This window comes from Abramis brama (genome assembly GCF_963993115.1).
Source record: "Abramis brama genome assembly, chromosome: 1".
Classification (NCBI taxonomy): Eukaryota; Metazoa; Chordata; class Actinopteri; order Cypriniformes; family Leuciscidae; genus Abramis; species Abramis brama.
The window spans coordinates 61,695,817-61,719,126 of record NC_139963.1 but is presented as its reverse complement, the minus strand read 5'-3'; the positions used below and the strand labels follow the sequence as shown (position 1 = coordinate 61,719,126).

Below are 23,310 nucleotides of genomic sequence, written 5' to 3'. Positions count from 1 at the left end.
CCCATAGTATACAACTCATGGCTCCCAGCATGCATTGCGGCACGAAGCATGTCACACCACACAACTGTATATAGTATGATATTGGACTTATTTTGATACTTTCAGAGATGGACAGGGCAGATTGGCACTGAATGGCATTTCAAATGATTCTGATCTTCCTCTGACTTTTGATTAATGCCCTGTGATTAATTTATTGTTTATTGCTCTTCTTTCAAGAAACAAAAGGAAAAAGTCAACTCAGCTCTTACATACTGATTATTTATATATGTGGTAGAGTGTCTATATGGAAAATTCATTCATATTTTCTATAAAATTATGTTAGACAAAGCTGTTCTGTGAATAACATCATCATTATCGTCTTAAAAGCATCAGCATCATCATGTATCTTGTGTAGAAGGATTCACTGCTGTCGCTGAACCAGCTGGAGCTGTAATGGATTAATGTTTGTTCAGATGATTCATACTGTACAATATTACCATTATATTTTAACTAGAGATGGACAGAGCAGATTGGGGACAATTATAGACAAAGACAAAACACTGTGATTATGTACCTTGTGTGTTTGTAGTCGAATGATCCTGAGAGTCTGTGCCTGGTGTTGTTGTATCAGCTTGATCTGAAAAGGATGAATGTTAGTTGAGATGCATCATAATAATGTCCAGAATGAGGAGAAGAAGAGGTGAGGCGTAGCAAACCTAGCATCTTAAACTTTATTTTACCAAACTAAAGAGAGAAATCCAACATGAGAACACACACAGCAAAATCCCCCGATTTCATTTAACTCTGCTGAGAGTACATATGGTCCCACTCTGAAGAGTGTTAAAGTTAAGCCGGGTTCACACTGTGCGATTTGGCCACGATTTGGCCGTCTGAGACAAATTTTGCTAATCCTAAAAGATTCCTCTGATCCTAGACTAAAATCTGAAGTCTTTGAACGTTAGTTTGACATGTTCACCGACAGCCGATTAATGACTGTTGCAATCAAATTTTACCTCAGACGAAATTCTGTCAGTGTCAGAAGATTTGACTCTCACTCCTACAGTGACTTCTAATACGACGACCGTCAAATTGTCTTCGTTTTTCAAGACGAGCCGTGACCAAAATTAACGTTAGAGATTTCTTTGAAGCCACCATTTCAATCATGAGTGTAACGCAGCTCACGGCCACGGAACAAAGTCCTTCATGATGTAAAACTCCAGACGAGTTTTCTTGTGTCGTACGTTTTTAATGCATCTTCACTGTCGTACACACTGACATTAATGACAGCTGAGATCTTACAGTGTGACATGGCTTACAGCGAGGATCATGTTCGTACAGTCTGACAAGCAACAATCGTAAAGGACTATTATAAATCACACAGTGTGCATCCAGCTTAATGAGGGTTATGAGAAGTTAATGAGATAATAATGGGATTAATTAAGTGATGATTGAGCATTACTGATGAACACCTGCTGTTAACAAGCAGAATCACTGAAGGAAAGAGAAACACAAGAACTACAACTGTCTTCAGACACAGCTTTAGATGAAATCAACTGAAGATAAAAAAAGACATTAAGGCCCTGTCCACAAGAACACGTGTGATTTTTCTATGCCGTTCGTCCACACGCAAACGCAGCATCAGGACACTGAAACCGAACCTTTTTTAAAACTCCTGCCAGGGTGAAGATTTTAGAAACTGTAGATTCTGGTTTGTGATGTTGGAACCGGAAATAACTTTTTTCCAGGCTTCTGATTGGACAACAGGGCAATAAGGCTGGGTTATATCGCCACCTGTTGGTTTGGCATGCTCTTGACAGCTAATGTTTTTGTTTTTTCATGTGGACGAAATTTTTCTTTTAAACGAAGGAGGAAACTCTGCGTATAAAAATACCCAGTGTACGTATGGACTAGGCCTAAATCTCTGAAGATCAGCAATTGGAATTTGGGATCATTTTACTGACTCTCTCGTTGAATCTCGTTTAGCAAAATGAACAAATCTTTAATCGAGTCATTTTGTTAATTTAAGTGGCTTTAAATGTTATACTTTTAACAGCTAAATACCCTGAAAACATCCACCTATGCAATCTTGATCATATTTTGAATTAAGAAATCATTATAATGCAGCCAAAGAAAATTTACAGGGAACATAAATATTTAATTTACCTTCCGAGTCTTTGGTTCATTTGTCACGTGACAGACGCAATGAACGGATCGTTCATGAATGACCCATCACTACAGCAGAGGAGGATTATACAACTCCACAAACATCATTACCAGCTTCACTTATTACTAACCAGACTGACTTTATTTCTGTCATCCATTTACAGAAGCTCTTATTGAGAATTAACCGAGGTTTAGATGTTGATCTTTTATTTGAAAATGTTTATTGAAAATAGAATAATACACTAATCTTATCCCTGACCAAAAGTGATTATTTGTTATTAATAGATTATATTCACCAACAATACTTTCTTGCCACAGATCAGAGATTCTGAATTTTGATTTTTAAATACATTAAAGGATTTTTAGACACACACAGACATCAAGATTCAACATATGAATCTCAACAATGGTGACATGCTTCATGACGCAATGCATGCTGGGAGCCACCCATAGTATAAAACTCATGGCTCCCAGCATGCATTGGGGCATGAAGCATGTCACACCACATAACTCTATATAGTATGATATTGGAATTATTTTGATATTTTTTTAATATATTTTCTCCAATAGCCCAAACATACACACAGGCCTATATAATGCTGTGTAAAACAAGTGTAAAACAAATTTATAATCAGCTCCATATTGGATTCCAAGTGATCAAGAGCTTAGAGCATTTCATTCAAACACATTTCAAGAGTTCACCAGTAGAGGACACTCGTGCAACTATGCTTTGGGACACACTTACTTTAATCTCATACACTGTTTAGGAAGGATAGTATGGATATTGAGACGCAGGGCGAGGCTGTATTTACATCCACTTTTTATGTATGTTAAAGAGTATGCCAGAAGTCTCCGGATGGTCTACTATTTCTGGCATTAGAGGAATTGAGCATTAGAGGAAAAAATAAGTGAAGTCGGCCATTTTCTCTTCAGTTTCATCTGAGCTGTTGAGGTGAATGGCAGGACAAACTTTCTCCGGTCAAACAGAAAAAAAAAATGTAGGCAGAGATAACTATTTATCTTTAAGGTAAAAAATATTCTTTTAAAAAGATATTTAAATCAGTTTATTTCATATTAGGGTCATAAAACACCCAGACTTGTTGAATAACTGAAGTTTTATATGTTAAACTTGTAGCCGAGCATTTTATTTTGTGTTTCTCTCTTTTTTTTGTATATTTGTTTTGTTTACTTTTACATGTATGTTTTTTGATAGTTTTGTGAGTGGATGAGCAGTATTTTATGTCTGTTTGGTGTTTTTCATGGATCTACAGTGAATGCGCTGCATGGATGAGCTCAACATATTGTCTTCATGTGACGCTTTCTGGGAGAATCGAGTGAAAGAACCGGAGTGTTATATGAACACACTACTCTCACTGTTTATAATAAACATGTCATAGAATATGCATAACAGTGGCGGCTGCTGGTCTTTCAAAGAGGGGAAGCTCATTTTCGGCCTACATCATAAAAATTATTAATTTATTTATACGTAAATTCTACGCTCTGTGAAAAATGAATGTAATAATATAATAAAGGTATAAATAATAATATAATAATGTATAATAATAATGCTACTAATAATAAGATGTTTTTTAACTATTTTAATAATTATTTTTGAATTATTACTACTAATAATATAGAAATATCAATATAAAAATATCAAAATAAAAATATAATAAGTAATAATATAATAAAGGTATAAATGTATAATTGTGTGAAATTGGATAGCAATTTCGACAAGCAAATACCAAGAAATAGGTTGCAGCAGTTTGTCTTTGAAAAATCCGCGATGGGACTGAGCTGGAACAGCTTCAACATCAGCGACTTTTTATTGTATGAAATCACTGTCAATCAAAAGGAGATGCAACCTTTCGACAGACCCTCCAATCATCACGCAGAAGCCCGGAGTCCAGGCCAGCCCACTCCTCTATTCACTCCCAGAGACGCCGAGCATCCGCAGGCGGGACATAATCGCAGCATTTATCCAATGACCATCTAGTTTCGAAGCACTGAAAAAAACTGTTCAAAGCAGACCCATTGAAGTCAATGGAAGCTGGGCTTCAACAGGGAAATGCACTGTGAGGCTACGGGAATGTATGAGAAGGAAATCGAGTCAGCCGACCTGCTATATGTAACTGATTCTGAACGAACTCGTCTTTGAGATGAACGTTTTCTAACGCATTTTTAGTCAATAAAATGTTAATACAATAGTACACATTTGACCATTCATTTTTTGACATTATAGGGGAGGCCGAGCTTTCCTTGCAGTCTTAAAGAAAAAGCCACTGATGCATATGTACGCTAACTGGGACACACCATAAAAGTCCATGAAATGAAACTAAAACAACAACTCAATGTGACAATCATACTGTAGAATATGACAGTCATATTTTGATGAGTTAACACTGAAGTCAAAGAAGCTTTTGTTCCCTCAGTTTGTTCTGGTTCAGTGATACTGATAGACCTTAGTGTTACTGACATTATGAGGGTCTTCTAACCAGTGGTGTAGTCTAGTTTTTTGTAGTGAGTATACTCTAATACCCCCCCCCCCCCCCCCCCCCCCCCCCGCCGCATACTCACCCATCCCAGAGCGTCACCCCATAAGCACTACCACTCACTAATGCATACAGTATGCATCGACATGTAATTGAGAGCATTATGAAATACTAAGTGTTATCAATTTATTATAAGCAACACAAGACTTTAACAGCCAATGACATTTACAGATGGGGAGACTGGACTGATTTTCTACTGTTTAGTGTTAATCACCATCTAACTTAGTCAGATAAAGGTGAACTAAGTAACTTTTTTTACCTTAACTGAACAGCTTCGGAGTCATTGGAATGGTTATATTACTTATTTCGGGTTGAATGGTGGTCGTTTCGCACCCCCCTGGTGCCCGTGAGCGGAAAATACGCACTTGCAACTTTGAGCCGGCGGGCCGCCGCGTCAGGAAGTCTCACGTGATATCAGGTCTCGCGATGTAAACAATTGCTTTACGGCCAAAAGAAATCTGCTAAAATGCGGTCATTATTGCGCTCCCTCACGCTGTTTGAACCCGAATGAAGAAGACGTTTTAAAGAATGTCCCATCTGCTTTGATGTCGTGATCTACTAGCCTCTGGTGTCTGAGAATCGCCAACGAGTTTTTTCAACAGTGTTGTCAAATATCTATTCCGAAGCTGTAGGGGGAGCTCTAGAGAGAAACCTGCGAGCAAAAAGCGAGAATACAGCGAAGAAATCCCGAACTTACTGAATGCAGCTTTAAGAGCTACCTTTAGCCTTAGATGTTATATGAATATGGTCCCTGAAGCACAGGTTTTATCAGCTGACAATTTTCAAAAAAAATTTTTTTAAAACATTATAGGCACAAATACAAATTTACTTTTAGAAATGGTGTTTTTGAAAAAAAAAAAGTGTTATTTTAAAATACATTTTACTGTGCAATTTCTTTCTAATTAATTTGAGTTAGACCAAACTTTTATTTTGGTGGGTTGTAGATATTTGAGTTTCTGTGTGTTTTAACTATTATTATTATTATTATTATTATTATTAGGCCTGAAGTATACTCTACTGTGCAATAGTAATATATTTCTGTTATAATTTCTTCAAGTTATACCGAACTTTTATTTTGACAGGTTGTCGTAAAGACATAACAGTTTCTGTGTGTATATGAAACGAATGAATGACGATAGTTTTATCAAATGAAATGGTGAAATTCTCGTCAAGTGACTCTCATAGCTCTCTGCGATGAAATGCACATGTGTAGCTGTAGCCTACATCATGTCTCAATACAGTGAAACGCTGAAAACACCACGAGCGTGAGTCACCCGTGCTTCTCTGTGTGTGTGTGTGTGTGTGTGTGTGTAGTGGAGCACACGTTGAGCGCTCATTCCCAGAGACGCGTAGAACAATTGCAGTCTCTTTTTGCTTTAATATTCATAGACACTAGTCCATATCGAGATTTGATTCATTGTACAGCAGCTACTTTTGATTTATTTATTCAAAAATAGCCAAAATCCGTGACGTTCTGCATTATAGCAAGTTCCATTTGTGACTGGATTCCGCGATTCGATCCGTCGCTTCGCAAACACGGACGGGGTAAATTTATGAATGAAAGTGTGAAAGTTCTGACACAAAACGAAGTTGATACGTATCCTCACGCTTTTTTTAAGTGGGTATACGCAAATCCTTGGCCTTTTCTAGTGGGTATACGGCGTATACCTGCGTATCACGTAGACTACACCACTGCTTCTAACACTGTTTTCTCACCTGAATACTTGACAGTGTATCTGACTGAGGTCTTGACTTGATTTCTGCGAGTAAGCTGACATCTCCACTCTCTGTTGTTATCTTCATTCAGGAGTGTTGTAGTCAGAGTGATGATGATACAGCGATATTGATCTGATGATGATAATATCTGATATCTGGAGTCTGTCTTCAGATCAACACCAGCCTGATTCACCCACAACAGCTTAAGTTGTTCAGAACGAACCCAATAATCACAGGAGAGTCCAGTATATAAATACAACTGACAGGAGAGAGTCACAGAGCGGCCTGGACTGATCTCAGTCTGTGAGGATGAAGATGATGATGATGATGGAGACACTGAAACTGAACACAAGACACAAATCACAGACTCTTCAATCATCATCTGAGTTTAAAGGAAGAATTTTAAACTGACCACAAAATCATAAACTTACCGTGAAGAACATGCAGATAAACACGTTCATCAGTTCCTTTTTTTTGTTGTTTTCCATTCTCATCTATCCATTGTTGGCAGGTGTATAATCCAGAATCTTCTTTTGTGACGTTCTTGATGTTCAGAGAGCAGTCAGACTCCAGACTCAGTCTCTCATGTCTCTCTGTGTCTTTATTCTTTATCCCTCCAGCAATCAGTTCAACTGCTGCTACTGAATGTCTGAATCTGTTCCATGTAGTTGATTTGCAGCCAGAAAGAGCATTATTACAGGACAGACGCACATTTTCACCAGAACTGATGAATACATGAGTCTCATTCACTCCACTGGTTCCTGAAACACAGTATATCTCAGTGATCATTATGATATATATTAATAAATGAAAACATATACCAACATAAAAAGCAGAAGAATCAAATAGTCTTTTTTCCTGGTTTCCTCAAACACACTCTCCAGAATAAACTATTAGTCTTTATCAGAGAGCTGTTCAAATCACTGACAATTCTTCATCATCAGATGTTTGAGTGACACTATGTCCAGTATCAGGAATAATACAGTATGATCTGTGTGTATCAATACACAACTCTGAGATCACAACGTGAATGTGTGCAAGAATAAAGCATGTTCAAATTAACTCTTTCCAGACTAATTCCACTAAATGTTGTAAGGGTGGATTTCCTGCAAGACTGCCGAATGACTAAAGAAACATTGTCAGCAAGATGGTAGAAAACCTAGCCTGGAAATCCAGATCTAAAAGATTAATGGTCTGGCGTCGACTAATGAAGATCGGCTCGAGGGGCGGCACCAAGCATGCATTTGAAAATCTCGCTGCACGCAATTGGATAACATTACGACCAATCACAACAATAAACCCCAGCTACCAGCGGAGCTAACCTTATTAGACATTCTCTGATTATACTCTTACCGTATCTGGTCGGCGAAACAGCAAAAACGTCCTTCTTGCAAAGGAACGATTCGAGCGGTGTCTTCTGTTCCTCTTTTAGATAAAAAGCCAAGTCTAACTCGTTCATTGTAGTGGCCAAAGCCGTTTCAAACAACTGGTGTTCATCCATAGCCATCTTGCACTGCTTACTAATGACTTCGACGTCACATCGCTGTCGTCATCTCGCCTCTGGCCCGCCTATATCAGATAACCTGCTGTGATTGGTGCAGCTCAGATCGAGGGGCATATTTAATGAGCATCATTACTCGACGCCAGAGTAACTCGCTGAGCAAATTCAACTTGTTCTCTCGCGATAACTCTGGATTACCAGGGTAAGAAAAGGTACTCGGTTACCTAATGTAACCTCGGTTCTCTCTAGAAGAGGGAACGAGTATTGCGTAAGTTGCTTACGCATCGGGAAAGTCTTCTTTCTTCGAGATCTGAAGCCAAAAATTATCCTTAATTTTGTATTCATTGTCAACGCAGTGCGGCAGCCGGCAGGCTGTATGAGCGTGCTCATTGGCTGCTCAGCGGCAACTGCTTAAGCCTACCAGTGAGCCCTGTGGGACGTCACATCCAATGAGGGCGCTTCACGCCCTCCACACCCCTCTAACCGTCAAGATGGGTGTGGCCAGTGTGTATATAAGGAGGGCTCACAGGCTGAAATATCTGGTTTTCATAGTCTGAAGCGCAAAAGCTTGTGGCGCGTCACGGCAGGTTACGCAATACTCGTTCCCTCTTCTAGAGAGAACCGAGGTTACATTAGGTAACCGAGTACGTTCTCTTACGAGAGGTTCTCTCGTATTGCGTAAGTTGCTTACGCATCGGGAACCCCTTGTCAACGCCGTGCGCGCCGAGCATCCAGCACATGAATCCCAGGGAGACCGGGGAAAACATAACGCTGAAAACAGTTGGCCGGTCGGAGAAACGGACCAACACATGTACAAAGCACTTCACTTCGTATATAGATAGAGCGGCACAGCCAGTCTATACATATCAATGTAAACAGTGCGGCCGGCAGCGCGGGCCCACACAGTACATAAGCACATATTAGGGAAAGAAATAGAGCGGCTTTACCAGTCTATTTGTGGGGAGAATAATCCCCGGCGCGACAGAGTGTAAGACGGGCGGCCAGCAGCGCGGGCCAGCACTGGTAAACAAGCGCGTAACGGGGAATAAGGAACTGAGCGGCACAGCCGGTCTGAGTGCAAAATACTCCTTCCCTTGGTGCCATACCAGAAATATCACCAGTATATGAACGTAGTCTGCGCATGAGCGACTGGGCAGAGCATACATGCCACTTATACTGATAACAGTTTAGCCTGCAAGGCAGGAACTTCCAGGTTATAAAACCTCACGAATGTCGATGGGGAGGCCCAGCCCGCCGCCATACAAATATCATGAATAGAAATTCCGCTGGACAAGGCCCACGAAGAGGCCATACCTCTAGTGGAGTGGGCTCTGATACCCAAAGGGCACTGCAGGTGTTTGGAGGCGTAAACTGCTGCAATCACGTCCACTATCCACCTGGACAGGCTCTGCTTCGAGGCGGCGAGATAGCGCAGATAGCGCGTGCAGATCCCCCACGCGTTTTACTGAAGACAGAGCTATCAGAAAAACGGTTTTGAGCGAAAGGTACTTTGGATCCACGGATTCAAGCGGTTCAAAGGGATAAGCCTTCAGGGCCTCCAGGACCAAGGACAGATCCCAAATAGGAACCGAGGGGGGCCGCGGGGGATTCATCCGTCTTGCTCCTCTGAGGAAACGGATAATAAGCTTGTTCCTTCCTATTGCTCGGCTGCGCGTCGTCTCAGCGAACGCTGCAATAGCCGCCACATATACTTTGAGCGTGGAAGGGGACCTGCCCTTATCCAACAGCTCCTGTAGGAAGGAGAGCACTCGCGGAACCCCACATGTACGTGGATCCAAGCTCTTAGAAGCGCACCATTTAAAGAACACAGACCATTTAGGCGCATAGAGCCGCCTCGTGGAGGGGGCTCTAGACTGCGTGATCGTGTCCATGACCCCTTCTGGCAGGTCAACGGGTATCCGTTGATTACCCATGCATGCAGAGACCATCGTTCCGGATGGGGATGCCAGATCGATCCACCGGCTTGAGAGAGGAGATCCTTCCTCACCGGGATCGGCCATGGGGGTGAGTGCGACAGCCTCACTAGCTCTGGGTACCAGATTTGGTTCTCCCAACACGGGGCTATAAGAAGCACTGGGTGGTGCGTTTCCCTGATCCTAGTGATGACCTGTGGTAACAGGGAGATCGGAGGGAAAGCGTACAGCGGGAGGCTGGGCCAGATTTGGGACAGCGTGTCCACGCTTTTTGAGAAAAATTTCGGGCAATGAGCGTTGTCTTTCGACGCAAAGAGGTCGACCTCCGCTCTGCCGAATAGGCGCCAGAGGAACTGGACTGTCTGAGGGTGCAGGGACCATTCTCCCGGGGGAATGTTGTCTCTGGACAGTCTGTCTGGGCCGACATTCAGGTGGCCCGGCATGTGCGCGGCTCTCAGCGAGCGCAACGAGCGGTGAGCCCACACGAGAAGGCGTTCTGTCAGTTTGTACAGGTTCCTGGACCTGACACCGCCCTGTCGGTTCACATAGGACACCACGGACATGTTGTCCGAGCGGACTAGCACATGGTGATCCCGTATGAATGGGAGAAAACGCTTGAGCGCGTTCTCGACCGCTGTCATCTCCAAACAGTTTATGTGGAGGCATTTCTCCTGGTCTGACCACAGGCCAAAGACCGGTTTGCCCTCGAAAAGAGAGCCCCAACCTGAGGTGGAAGCGTCCGTCGAGATAACTTTGCGGTGTGAGATGGCTCCCATTGTCACTCCCCACTGGTACCAGTCGGCCGCTAACCAGGGCTTCAGTGCTGAAACGCAGCTCTGAGTCACTCTGATTCGAATGCCGCCAGAAGCCCAGGCTCGATACGCGATAGACCCAGCTGAAGCACTGCTGCAGCTGAAGCCATACAACCCAGGATCCTCTGAAATGTCTTGAGAGGTGCGGTGCTGCCCGGCTGGAAGGACGCGGCCAGGAGTCGAATGCAGCGCGCGCGCCGAGTCGACAGGCGGGCCGTCATTGCCACAGTGTCCAGATCCAAACCCAGAAAAGAGGTTGACTGACTAATGAGCTCTTGGTCCAGTTGACCGTGTGAAACCTATGATTTTGCCACTGAACCACAGGGGAGAACACATTACCTTTCGGTTAGCACGAGCATATAAGAGAGCGACCTCATGTTTGTTTGCAGGCGTGCGTGTATTAAAACAGGCTCGTTTACTGCAATAGTAATATTTCCAGCCGCCTGAACTTAAGAGGGGACTGAGAAATGTGTGAGAATTGGCGGTTTGTCCGGCTACAGCGGGACTAAAACATTCTCTCTCCTCTTTTCGCCGGTGAGTGAGGCGCGCGCGGTGAACGTTGCTCGTGACCGTCCACTCTGTCATCCCTTGTGAACGGCGCAATCTGCGCGGCCCAACAAGGGGGAGAGCGGGTTCGCTTTCTGTATGTAAGAAAAGCTGGCCGCAAGCTTGGAGAAGCGAACAGCATAAATTTTTAACTGCCGCGAGAGCCGGGATCGAACACGGGTCTCTGGCGCAAAAGCCAACCACAGGGGAGAATACATTAGCTTTCGGTTACAGCGAGCATATAAGAGAGCGTCATCATGTCTTGTGACGGCGTTTACTTGCAGGCGTGCGTGTATTTATAACAGGCTCGTATACTGCGATATGAACAATTCCAGTCGCCTGAACTTAAGAGGGGACTGAGAAATGTGTGAGAAATGGAGGTAGGTCCGGCCACGGCGGGACGAAAACACTCTGTTCTCCTTTTCGCCGGTGAGTGACGCGCGAGGACGGAGTAGCTTTCTTGTAACGTAAAGAGAGCTCCAAGACCGTCCGCTTCTGCCATCCCTTGTGAGCGGCGCAGGTTGCGCGGCTCGAACAGAGGGAGGGTGTCTATCTCATTCGCCTCATACCCTGACGCGGCGGCGCGGGCGAGAGCCGGCGGTTGAGCGGCCGGGAGGGAGAAGCTCGAGGGAGAGGTTCCGGCGAGCTCCTCAGTCACATCAGTCTCCGGTGGTCTCTGCGAGCAGCGCTTCTTCTTGCGCGGCCCGGCAGGGACAGGCGGAGCGACAGCTTGGTTGAAAACTTCAAGTCGAGCCCGCAGGGTCGACATTGAAAGTTCTTCGCACTCGGGGCAGCCGCCCGTAGAGAGTGCGGTGGTGGCGTGCTCGCGGCCCAGGCAGAGAGCGCAGATGAGGTGGCGGTCTCCGTTGCTGGGCGGGGCACAGCACGAGCCGCAGGAAAAACGAGGCATTTTGACAAAAACGCCTCGTGCTCTTTTAGAACAGTGAGAGAAACTGTGTGTCGCAGGGCGAACACACACAGCAGTAATAAAAGGATATGTCGCCGGATAGCGTAGCAGGCACGGATGGCTGAAGGCGGCGAAGGCGGCCGGCTTCCTCAGGCACTGTCCTAAGGTCGCTGGTTTCAACGGCGGTGGCTCTCAAGATCCAGCGATGCGTAGAGCTTCGCTGAAGACTAGAAAATCAGATATTTCAGCCTGTGAGCCCTCCTTATATACACACTGGCCACACCCATCTTGACGGTTAGAGGGGTGTGGAGGGCGCGAAGCGTCACACAGGGCTCACTGGTAGGCTTAAGCAGTTGCCGCTGAGCAGCCAATGAGCACGCTTATACAGCCTGCCATGGTCTGCCGGCTGCCGCACTGCGTTGACAATGAATACAAAATTAAGGATAATTTTTGGCTTCAGATCTCGAAGAAAGAAGACTTTCCCGATGCGTAAGCAACTTACGCAATACGAGAGAACCTCTCGTAAGAGAACTGTACATTTCTTGTCTATTCTACCCACTGCCACTTATACCAACGACGGAAATAAGCGCAGTTACAATAGATTAATATGTGGTAGAGCGTTGCTATAGAGAGTGACGATATTGTATTGCAATAGATAGCACTATTATACTATATATCAAGTCAGTACCAAATCAAAACTAGTTAGCACATTATTTGTAATTGAAAGGGTTTATTGACAACATGGTTAAAATTATACTTAAAATAGTTACAAAATAGATGTATGAGATGATAATAACTTATACCATTACTTGTACCAGCATATATGTAAAATGTTACCACAGAGAGAGAGAGAGAGAGAGAGAGAGCCCCAAGAAAGGGACCCAGAGAATAAAAGAGACAGAGCAACAGTTTCAATCTTCTTTTATCCTTTCCCTGACCATGTGACTAAAACCCAAATGTGAGACGTTCAAACTGACCAATCAGATAATTACAACTTCCCCCATGGTACTAAATGTGTGACAATTCATCGAACCCTGATGTACACACATCTTGGCCTACAGTGATCACTATCAGCCCCTCTGTGCCTTTAGGAACTACAAATGGTCATTGTGGTGGAAAGAGGAGGTGGAAAACAGTAAAGCAAACGTCTTTAGAGAAAATACAGATTTCTTTACCTGTGAGAAGTGAAGAGAGAATGATCAGTCCCAGCAGACACAGATCACACTTATCAGCCATTTTGTGTTTCTGTCAGTCTTTCTCTTCATTATATATAGTTACAGCTCTTCCTTTAAACATCATCCGCTCCTCCTCTGGCTGGTAACTTCCTCTGTTCTGATCAAATGAGTGTTGAAATCCTGCTAGAGTTGCTGTTTAGTGACACAACGCCACAGTGAAGTGTTGCTTTAAGTGTGTGTGAAACGTGTGAGAAGTGCATACTGTATACTGTGAACACACTGTCTCAACACACATCTGCTCTGAACAGTTTATTGGCTACTTTTGCACACAAGAGAATGACTGTTAGTCTCACTTCTTTATTTTAGCAGTTTCCCGCATGGCATTAAAATCCAGAAATAAAATAATTGCATTATTAGTAATAAAATTAGTTTGCTACTAAAAAGGTTTCCACTATCCATGACTAACTTGTAGAAAATGAATTCTAAAACAGTTTTTAAGGTATTTTGAAATGATTAACGTCAGCTCCAGTTTGGTGAAACAGAAAGTATTTGCACAAACTTCATGAGCGTCTGTAAAGCAGATATTAAATGTCTTCAGGAAGAGTTTCTACACATGGATTGTAATGTTCTGCTTTACTCTGGCAACATTTTTGCAAGACGGTAAAATACATTGCATTGTGCACGTTTCACAACAGTTTCAAAGTGAAATGTCCAGTGAGTGGCGCTAAAAAGCGCGTTTAGTCTTTTTTCTGGAACAGATGAACCTGAATATGGCAACGTTTTATTACGTCGAAGTTTGTCCCTGTTGCAGTTGAAATGTCCGGTGAGTGGCGCTAAAAGATTAAAGGGGGGGTGAGTTTTTTACACTGTTAAAGAGTTGGATTCCCATGCTAAACATGGACAAAGTTTCAAAAATTAAGTTGTAAGTTTGAAGGAGTATTTTTGTTCCAAAAATACTCCTTCCGGTTTGTCACAAGTTTCGGAAAGTTTTTTTCAAGTATGGGCATGTGTGACGTCAGATGTGGCGGAATTTCCTTATATGGGTCCTAAGGGCACTTCTCACGGAAGGTCACGGGCGCGCGCACTCGTAGACCAGAGAGAGAAGAGAGCAAAAGCAGTACCTCATCAAAGCACTCTGCTCGGCTTTTGGGAAGTCAATGTCACCAAAGAAGTGGGTTTTTGGTTGCCAGGGCAAGACAACCCTGCACAGATTCCCAAAGAACCCAGCGTTAAGGGACCAACGGATGGAGTTTGTTTTTTCTGAGCATCAACGGAGTTGTGCAAGACTGTTTGTTTACTGCATTTCGACGATGATTGTTTTATAAACAAAGCCCAGATCGACGGATTTGCAGATCGTCTAATGCTTAAGGATCGAGCAGTCACAATGATAAAGGTTCACGGCTGTGCGTTGGAACCGGGCGGTGAGTAAAACTGCTTCAAATGTCTCTGTGTGTTGTTAGCTCAGCGCGTTAGCACACAGCTTTAGCTCCGCCCACACGGCACGCCTCCAGCCGCTCGTTTTTTTCCGGAAAGACTCAGTAAAGCCTATCTTTCTTTTATAAATATAATAAAACTAAAGACTTTTTGGAGATATGAAGGATGCAATACTACTCTATAGGTACTCAAGATTAACAGGAGATTGAGTGAAAATGAGCATTTCACCCCCCCTTTAACCATCACGTTTTAAAATAACGTACACCTACACTATACCCTAAACCTACCAGATAGTGTTAACAAAAGCTAATGCGACATGGAAACGTAATCGTAGCCATGGTATTTAAGATTATTTATGAACTTTGAGCTCTTATATCATGACTCGTCTTTCACAGCATTCGAACCCAAGGTCTTCCAGCTGAGCTACTGAGCAAGCTTAAAGGTGAACTAAGTAACTTTTTTTACCTTAACTGAACAGCTTCGGAGTCATTGGAATGGTTATATTACTTATTTCGGGTTGAATGGTGGTCGTTTCGCACCCCCCTGGTGCCCGTGAGCGGAAAATCCGCACTTGCAACTTTGAGCCGGCGGGCCGCCGGCCGCCGCGTCAGGAAGTATCGCGTGATATCAGGTCTCGCGATGTAAACAATTGCCTTACGGCCAAAAGAAATCTGCTAAAATGCTGTCATTATTGCGCTCCCTCACGCTGTTCGAATCCGAATGAAGAAGACGTTTTAAAGAATGTCCCATCTGCTTTGATGTCGTTGATCTACTAGCCTCTGGTGTCTGAGAATCGCCAAAGAGTTTTTACAACAGTGTTGTCAAATATCTATTCCGAAGCTGTGGGGGGAGCTCTAGAGAGAAACCTGCGAGCAAAAAGCGAGAATACAGCAAAGAAATCCCGAAACTACTGAGCCCTGCTTTAATAAGTTATCATAAATGTGTGTGAAAACGATTAAAAGTGCTTGCTGTTTTACTGCCTCTAGTCACAATGCCTCTAATGTTGCCACTGGAACGTTTTTCCAACGAGTCAGTGTTGGCTATATTTTATGAATACCTTGGTGTGTCATTATGAGAGTCAGTTTGTGTCATCGGCACCATGCTCTGAAGATACTTGATATTTCTTCCTTGTAAAAATATAATGATAATATCATTATATAATATAATAAGATAATATCTTTTTATTTTTTCCTTTTGTAATGAAACAGGTCTTGACATATTTCTTGAGTCACACCGAGAACAATCATGCCGTAGTCGGACTGAACTTGCTGTCTGCAGTAATGGTTGTCTTTTGTGTCGATCACAGTCAGGTTTGTTTGGACTCGTTGTGTTTCATCATCGTCTGCCTTAATCACTCTTTTGTTGTCATGGACACTAATGATTTTCAGCTTTACACTCATCATCATCATCATCACCTGTATTTGTGTTCAGTTCTGGTTCAGTCAGTGTCCGGTGTCGTCTTTAGTGGGTGTGTTGCATGTTACTCTGTTCCTGTTTGGATTACCTGTTGATTTAATTAAATATTCATCTTCATCTTCATGTGTGTTTCTACACACGCGTGACAGTCTCTTTGTGTTGTGGCTTTGAGCTCTAGTGTTTTCAGAAGCATTTCATCACTGGCTGTGAGAACTCAGTTAGTTTGACTGCACTGGTTTAACCCACACACAACTGTGATCATCTCTGAACCCAGTTTAGGCGGATGGGTGTGAATTCACACATTCAGAAAACTGTTCCTCTTCTTTCTTGAGAGTTTCTTGAGAGCAAGCAACCTCTATACGATATAGCTGACTACGCCACCCTGTTAAACAGGGAAATATAAATATTAATGAATTGAACCTACAAAGGACACACAGGAACGTGGTTATCGAAAGGAGGGCCTGAGACGTGGATACCAAAAGATACAAAATTTTATTTCAATCATGTAGCAGTAATCTTAAAACATTAAAAGACTGAAGGAGCAGGTTACACATACAAACATTAAAGAAACATAATGTTTGAAAAGGAGGCCTTTTCAAACATGAAAAGGAGGCCTTTTCAAACATGAAGAGGAGGCCGAGGCTTACCAATGGCAGGTAAACTAGTTTAATGAGCACAAGACTCCTATACCACCCTGTGCACAGGTCTCACCACAACACACACACACACCAACAAGGTCAAGCATGAACACACAGCACTCCGTGACAGAATCCCACCACCACACACGAGGGCCTATGAGCGGCTGGCCCTGAAGCCTCGGCTCCTATAACGAGATACAAAATTAACAAAATGGTCTCCAAATAAACAAAGCAAATAACAATATATGCTGGAAAACAGGTGTCACAATACACATGAACCGAGCGCACACGCGCTGACGAGCGAGTTCGTCACAGGAGAAATCAGGCTAGACGAAACAAACAAAAGAGATACAGCAATGGCACTGAAGAACAATAAAGTAAATGTACAAAAAGCAACCAGGATCGACAAAGCAGCAGCATCAAATAGTGTCGCCCCACAGGCCTCACTGAACACACGGTACCCGAGAACAGATTATTCCTGTTAGAATTTAAACAGAAAATTACTCCCAACATAACTATGAATGAACGTTGCGCAGTAGCGGTAGTTACACGTACCTTTATTTCATAGCGGGTCGCAAGTCCAAGTCCCGCACACAGAAGACTATCGCCATGCCAACAGAAGCACGGGAATGCAGGAGGGGCGTATGAATAGCCGCCGCCAACAACCCCAGCAACAAACCATCCACCATAATGCTATAAACCAAATGACTGTTACATAAAGTCAAATCTATGTGCTAACTAGTTAACCAAACAACGCACAGGGCCGGCGTGTGCACTTCTGCCGCTCTAGGCGAAAAACAATTGTGCAGCCCCTAGGGCTGGTCCGAATACCATTTTTTGAGCTTCGAAGCTTCGGTAGTAATGAACATCGAATATATGAAGCTTCAGGGAGAGGGGGCTGAACATATTCTTCTCTCTAATAAAGGCAGGAATCTCTATATGTCTGTCTGTTTGCATTTTGATTATTTCGAGAACCGTTCATCCAATCGACTTCACAAGGGAGTGCAGTGTCGCATTTGGTGCATTATAGATGGACACGCGAGACGCGACAAGTTCAGAATTTATAAACTTTTAGTAGCCTAGCCTATATAGAACAGCGCGAGCGGGAAGCGGCGCGCCTCACGCGGGCAGGGCTTATTTGCTTATTTATTAAACGCACACACACAGGTCTGTTAACTTAAGCAAGGCTACTTTTAAGGTAGTCTAATATTTTTCTGACTAAAAAATTACTGACACAGTAAAGGGTAGATTTAAATAAAGAAAAACAAAATTTAAATAAAGAAAAAACGAAATTTAAATAAAGAAAAACGAAATTTAAATGTACACTATGGAATTTTTTCTCCACTAGGGGTCGCTAACATATTTACAATATCAAAGGCGTAGTTTGATGACGCAACATTTGCTAAGAATTATGGATCTTGTCGTCAACGTCAAGCCGACCGATCTAATAATGTTTATGGATGACTGAATACATCGATGTTTTTATCATGACTGTGATATGAAGCAGTTCGGGATTGCTAAGAGACAGCTATCAGCTCCAAACGCGACGCGAGTCCCACGGATATAAAAGGAATATGGACATTTCATTCTACCGAACTACACGCAGAATCACTACTCACAGGTCAGTTTATTAGACAAATTAAACTTGTGAGGTAACGCAGCGCTGTTTCACCTGGTCTAACATTACACCATCACACTAAACTGCATTTGAATGTGTTGAAATGTATGTGTTAGTTTGTCTGTATGAGACTAGCAGTAAACTAGATCAACATTAGAATAACATACAGATCATATTCTGACATTTTATCATTGTTGAACTATATAACATTGATTAGTTTTATGTAAATCTGCTCACCTGTTTAATAAAGTACATGTAGGAGCGGTCGAAGTCTCGGACGTGGAGCTCTCGTTTATATACTGTCTGTGGGAGCTCTCGGCATCTCGAAAACACAGCGCTGATATTGATTCTCAGTTTAGTTCTCCTTTTTTATCCAAAGTCTGCTTGCCATGGTCCATAATGTTTGAACGAAACAACAACAGCGTGCAGATAGACATTGCGAACTACAGTGGTCCACGTCTGTCGTCTTGGTTACTATCAGAGGGCTCTGGTTCATAGCTCTGGTTACCATGGCAGTACAAGCGGAAACCAGGGACAACGCGGATATGACGCCATTGACTGCGACAAAACGGAAATAAAGAAACGTGCCGTGTCTTCGAATTAAATTAAAATTTCTCCTGGTTTGAAAGTTGTTGGAAACAGTCGGGATAATGTAAGTACACAACTAAAAAAAATATGTAACATAGATATAGTGATTTTTGCTATTTTTAAAGCAAAAAAAATACATATTGTGCCTTTAAATAAAGAAAAAGCGAAATTTAAATAAAGAAAAAACGAAATTTGAAAAACGAAATTTAAATAAAGAAAAAACGAAATTTAAATAAAGAAAAACGAAATTTAAATAAAGAAAAACGAAATTAAGTTAAATTAAAAACGAGATTAATTTAGATTGATAATAACGGGTAAAAAGGCTAATACATTTTGTTTCTGTTATTCTATTTTCCACAATGTCAAAGCAACGCAGCTTAACCCAAAACACAAGCTCAGGCTGTCCACACACACTCCGCTGTCCTGCTCTAGCCAGAGAATACTCCCGTTGTATGAACACTTTAGTAGGCCAAGAGGAAGCAAATATATTAGTTTGGGTTCCTTCAACTGTCCATCCTATTAAAATGGCTATAGGTAAAAAAAAAAAAAAAAAAAAAAAAGAGTAGGCCTATTGTATTTCACCAGATTTTATAATGTTAAACATATTCAAGCGTGAATGAGAACCCTTTCGAGAGGGATGCCAGGTGTGCAACATTTTTTTTTAAATAGAAATTCCGGTAAGCTGTGCTAGCGGTCTCTTGGTTCTGTGGTGGACTTGACGGCGTGTCATCCTTGCAAATACTCCCTGGATCAATATATTTTAACAACGAACCCCTCTGTTGTTGGTGTGCTTTCTCCTTCAAAAGTCTCGATTCATGAACGATCCGTTCATTGTCAGGTGACAAATCATATAGCCTATTTTGTGAATTGTTCTTTCCCAGTTGGCTCACATTTTGCCGCCCTTACAAAAATGCCGCTCTAGGCAATTGCCTAGTTCGCCTATATGGACGCGCCGGCCCTGACAACGCATACCTCAAAGCGGACGGGATGAAACAAACCGGAATGGGCGGCAATGACGCACAGGCGGTGACCACACACACACACAAACAGTGCATTCGAATCCCTTTTTATACGCTCCCTCATGGAATATAATTGGACACTACATTACCCACGAGCATTAAATTAATTGAAAACGAAACTCGGTATGTCCCACCACATGAAGAAAAGAAAAACACAAGAACTACAACTGACTTCAGACACAGCCTTAGATGAAATCAACAAGAAGACACTCTCAGTTCCCGCCTGAAGATGAAGCCTACCAGTTGGAGGATTCCCTGTATGAAGATCCTAAGATGTTTAGGCAAAGAAAATAGATTATATATTATAGATTATAAAAATACAGACATTGACATAGGTGTAATAATCTTTAAACAGAGCTAACCGTTAGGCAGTTGCCTAGAGTGTTGTGAGTAATGCCAAGTAAGCCGTGAAAGACCGGCACATTAGGCCGTGGTGAGGAGAAGACAGCTTGAGTTAGTGAGTTATTAGTGAGTTAGCCTCGATAGGCCGAATGAAAAAGCTGGGTTGGCTAGGAAATAAATAAGTAAGGGAAACTGCCACCACAAACAGAAGTTTGTATAGATAGTATGCTTACCTCAGGAGATTTAATATGCAAGATTTATGATATTCTGTAGCTTTCCTGACGCTTCTTAGTAACAAAGATATATTTAGTGTTAGCAAAAGAGGATGTTAGTAACGTGTAATGTGGTTAGGTTTTGAGGTTTGGAGAGAGTCACGTAAGTCTGATATGCATTAATACTGTATGTGATGACCCTTAACTCATGAAGAGTTGCTTAGGTACAGAATGGGGTAGAATTGGGAATTAAAGTGATTGATTTTTAGAAGCGTAAACACTTTCATGTCGTAAAACACCGCCGCCAGTAGTTTGAATTAAAAACGTACTTTTGAAGTTACTTGATGAAAGCTTGCTGAGCATTCCTGCACTGTAAAAACTAACTTTTTGGTATAGTAATAGGCCTATATATTAAATTAACCATCATAATTTTTACTATAAAATTAAAATTCAATGAGAACTAGAATTTTCTAAGTAAAATTTTAAATATCTACACATTTAATTCATGTAATAAATTAACTGGTTGGAAAGAGTAAATCTTATTATATATTTGCTTGTAATATTTAAACATTTTATAGTCACTTCACATAAACATAGTAATTTTAAGTAAATTTTAATCGAAAAGTATAGCGCGTTTGAATCCGCACATGCGTGTTTGGACAAGACAGTCTAACTGCGCACTTTGAGTCAGACGGATTGGAGAGCTGCTGCGTGGCTGCTTTTTGTCGTGTTTGAGGTAAGTTTGTCTTTCTGTTTTACATTTAATAAAACATGGGTCTGTGTGGATTTTGATTGATGATTCTTGTTTACGTGACTCAATAAACATTAATGCTCATCTTATAACATGACCTCATATTAGTGTAACGCGTCTGGGTTATCCACAGTACATTAACGTTATAACCCTACATTTCACTTCCTAAGTTACATTAGTTAACGTATATTTAATCGGAAAAGTTTTCAATAGTTTTATAGATAAAACACTGTTTTTCGTGTAAAAATTTCAAACTGATTGGATACGTTGTAACTGCTAGTAGCTTGCTAACATGATTAGGCCTTAAAATTAACGTTAACCGCTTTCCTGCTGAAGTAGGCCTAACGTTACGTTAAGTTAACGTTATAAGTTACCGTTGACTGTTGTATGGAAAAGTTAGAATTTTCTTACTGAATACGGTGAAGTGGGAGAAAAAAAGAGAGTAAACTTTATAGTTACCTACACAATGTGTGTGGTAACTATACTTAGGTGTATTTAAATGCCTGAAATGCACTATATAATCACACCGGTTTAATCGTACGCATCAAAGGGTTAACATACTAAAAAAGACCCTATGGTTTCGATTATGTATGTGTTCATTCTGTTATGATAATGAAGTCACTTTATATTTTTGTTTCTCAAAATAATTATATTTTTTCTTTTTCTAAACTGTATGCAGGAGGACAGCTGCAGTGACATCACTCAGCACATCATTAAAATACTGGTTGTCCTATACTGGTGCTGATGGAGAAGATCCAATCGATGTATCCAGCCTTCTTAAAGGACAAGTTCGGTATTTTACACTTAAAGGGTTAGTTCACCCAAAAATGAAAATTCTGTCAGTAATTACTCACCCTCATGTTGTTCCAACCCCATAAGACCTTCGCTCATCTTCGGAACACAAATTAAGATATTTTTGATTAAATCTGAGTGCTGGATCACTTCTCCATAGGCTTCTAAGACACTATAACTTGCTGGCCCAGAAAATGTATTAAAGACATCGTTAATATAGTCCAAGTGACTACAGTGGCTCAATCTTAAGTTTATAAAGCGACAAGAATACTTTTTTCGTCACCATGTATCACACACATGACCAGCGTCGCCCATTAGTGAGCCTACGTGTGACGTACAACACAGACGCACTGCGCTTAAACACTACGTGAAAAGACCCAAGGCCCAGAGAGAAGGAAATGAAAAGTGGAATAAAGTCGTTATTTTTGTTTGTTTTTGCGCACAAAAAGTATTCTCGTTGCTTTATAAACTTAAGATTGAGCCACTGTAGTCACTTGGACTATATTAACGATGTCTTATACTATCTTACTATCTTATATATCTAATATTGTCTAATATTGTTCACACTGCTCAGTTCACAAACAGGACAGTATGTAATGATACATTTATGGTATATTATGTGGGTATATTATCAGTAATAAAATACTCATTAAACAATGTGTAAACATTAAAAATAAAAATCAGCCATTTAAATCGATGTGATTCAGAGATGAAGGCTATAATACTAATGTTGTCCAATAGAGGGAGACACAGGATAACAAATCCTTTAAGATCTCAGTTTAAAGACTGAAAATTGCTCAATAAATTGACTTGTAGTAAAAATTTGCATACAAGTTCATCATTGTTTCATAAAGTTTAATAAAGCCCAATATAATATGTTTGCAAAAACTGTGACCTCCAAAATACTATTATAGACTATTAATTTATCTTAGGGACTGTTCGTTTTTTATTTAAGGGGCCACCGGAGGAGTTTTGAGATCTGTTGTCAAAAAAGACATGACCCTCCCTTCGCCAGCAATAAATTTTTCTATGACCCTCCAAAATGATTGTGAAAAAAGGCATGACCCTCCCCGATAATTTATTGATTAGCCTACTTCTGTACTGGTTTGCGCTTGGCAAAGATGTTCAGATAGCCATTGTTTTGTTTTTTTTAAACCATAAACTCTTGCTTTCTCATCTTACTAGGGCTGTAACGATAGACCAAACCTACGATTC

At 41.6% G+C, this 23,310-nt stretch overlaps 2 protein-coding genes across 3 annotated transcripts in view; both read right to left on the bottom strand.

Annotated features, from left to right (window-relative positions):
• LOC311078154 (uncharacterized protein) overlaps positions 1 to 13,512 on the bottom strand; it is a 73,698-nt gene extending 60,186 nt beyond the window's left edge. Inside the window, exons 1-3 of the mRNA XM_084106851.1 lie at positions 13,286 to 13,512; positions 6,842 to 7,171; positions 6,411 to 6,752 (exon numbers count right to left, since the gene is read on the bottom strand). Of these exons, the coding sequence (XP_083962977.1) occupies positions 6,411 to 6,752; positions 6,842 to 7,171; positions 13,286 to 13,346 (733 nt within the window). The 5' untranslated portion in view covers positions 13,347 to 13,512. The remainder of the gene's footprint in view (positions 1 to 6,410; positions 6,753 to 6,841; positions 7,172 to 13,285) is intronic.
• Positions 13,513 to 16,608: 3,096 nt separating this feature from the next.
• Positions 16,609 to 23,310, bottom strand: part of LOC311077986 (uncharacterized protein) — a 35,700-nt gene continuing 28,998 nt past the window's right edge. The window contains exons 7-8 of one of the 2 annotated variants that reach the window (XR_014605031.1): positions 20,171 to 20,266; positions 16,609 to 16,958 (exon numbers count right to left, since the gene is read on the bottom strand). Coding sequence is in view for 1 of the 2 variants with exons in the window: in XM_084106632.1 (XP_083962758.1) it covers positions 20,235 to 20,266 (32 nt within the window). In the remaining variant the exon portion in view is untranslated. Of the gene's footprint in view, positions 16,959 to 19,802; positions 20,267 to 23,310 lie in introns of those variants that run through there. The other variant, XM_084106632.1, reaches the window with a different exon arrangement.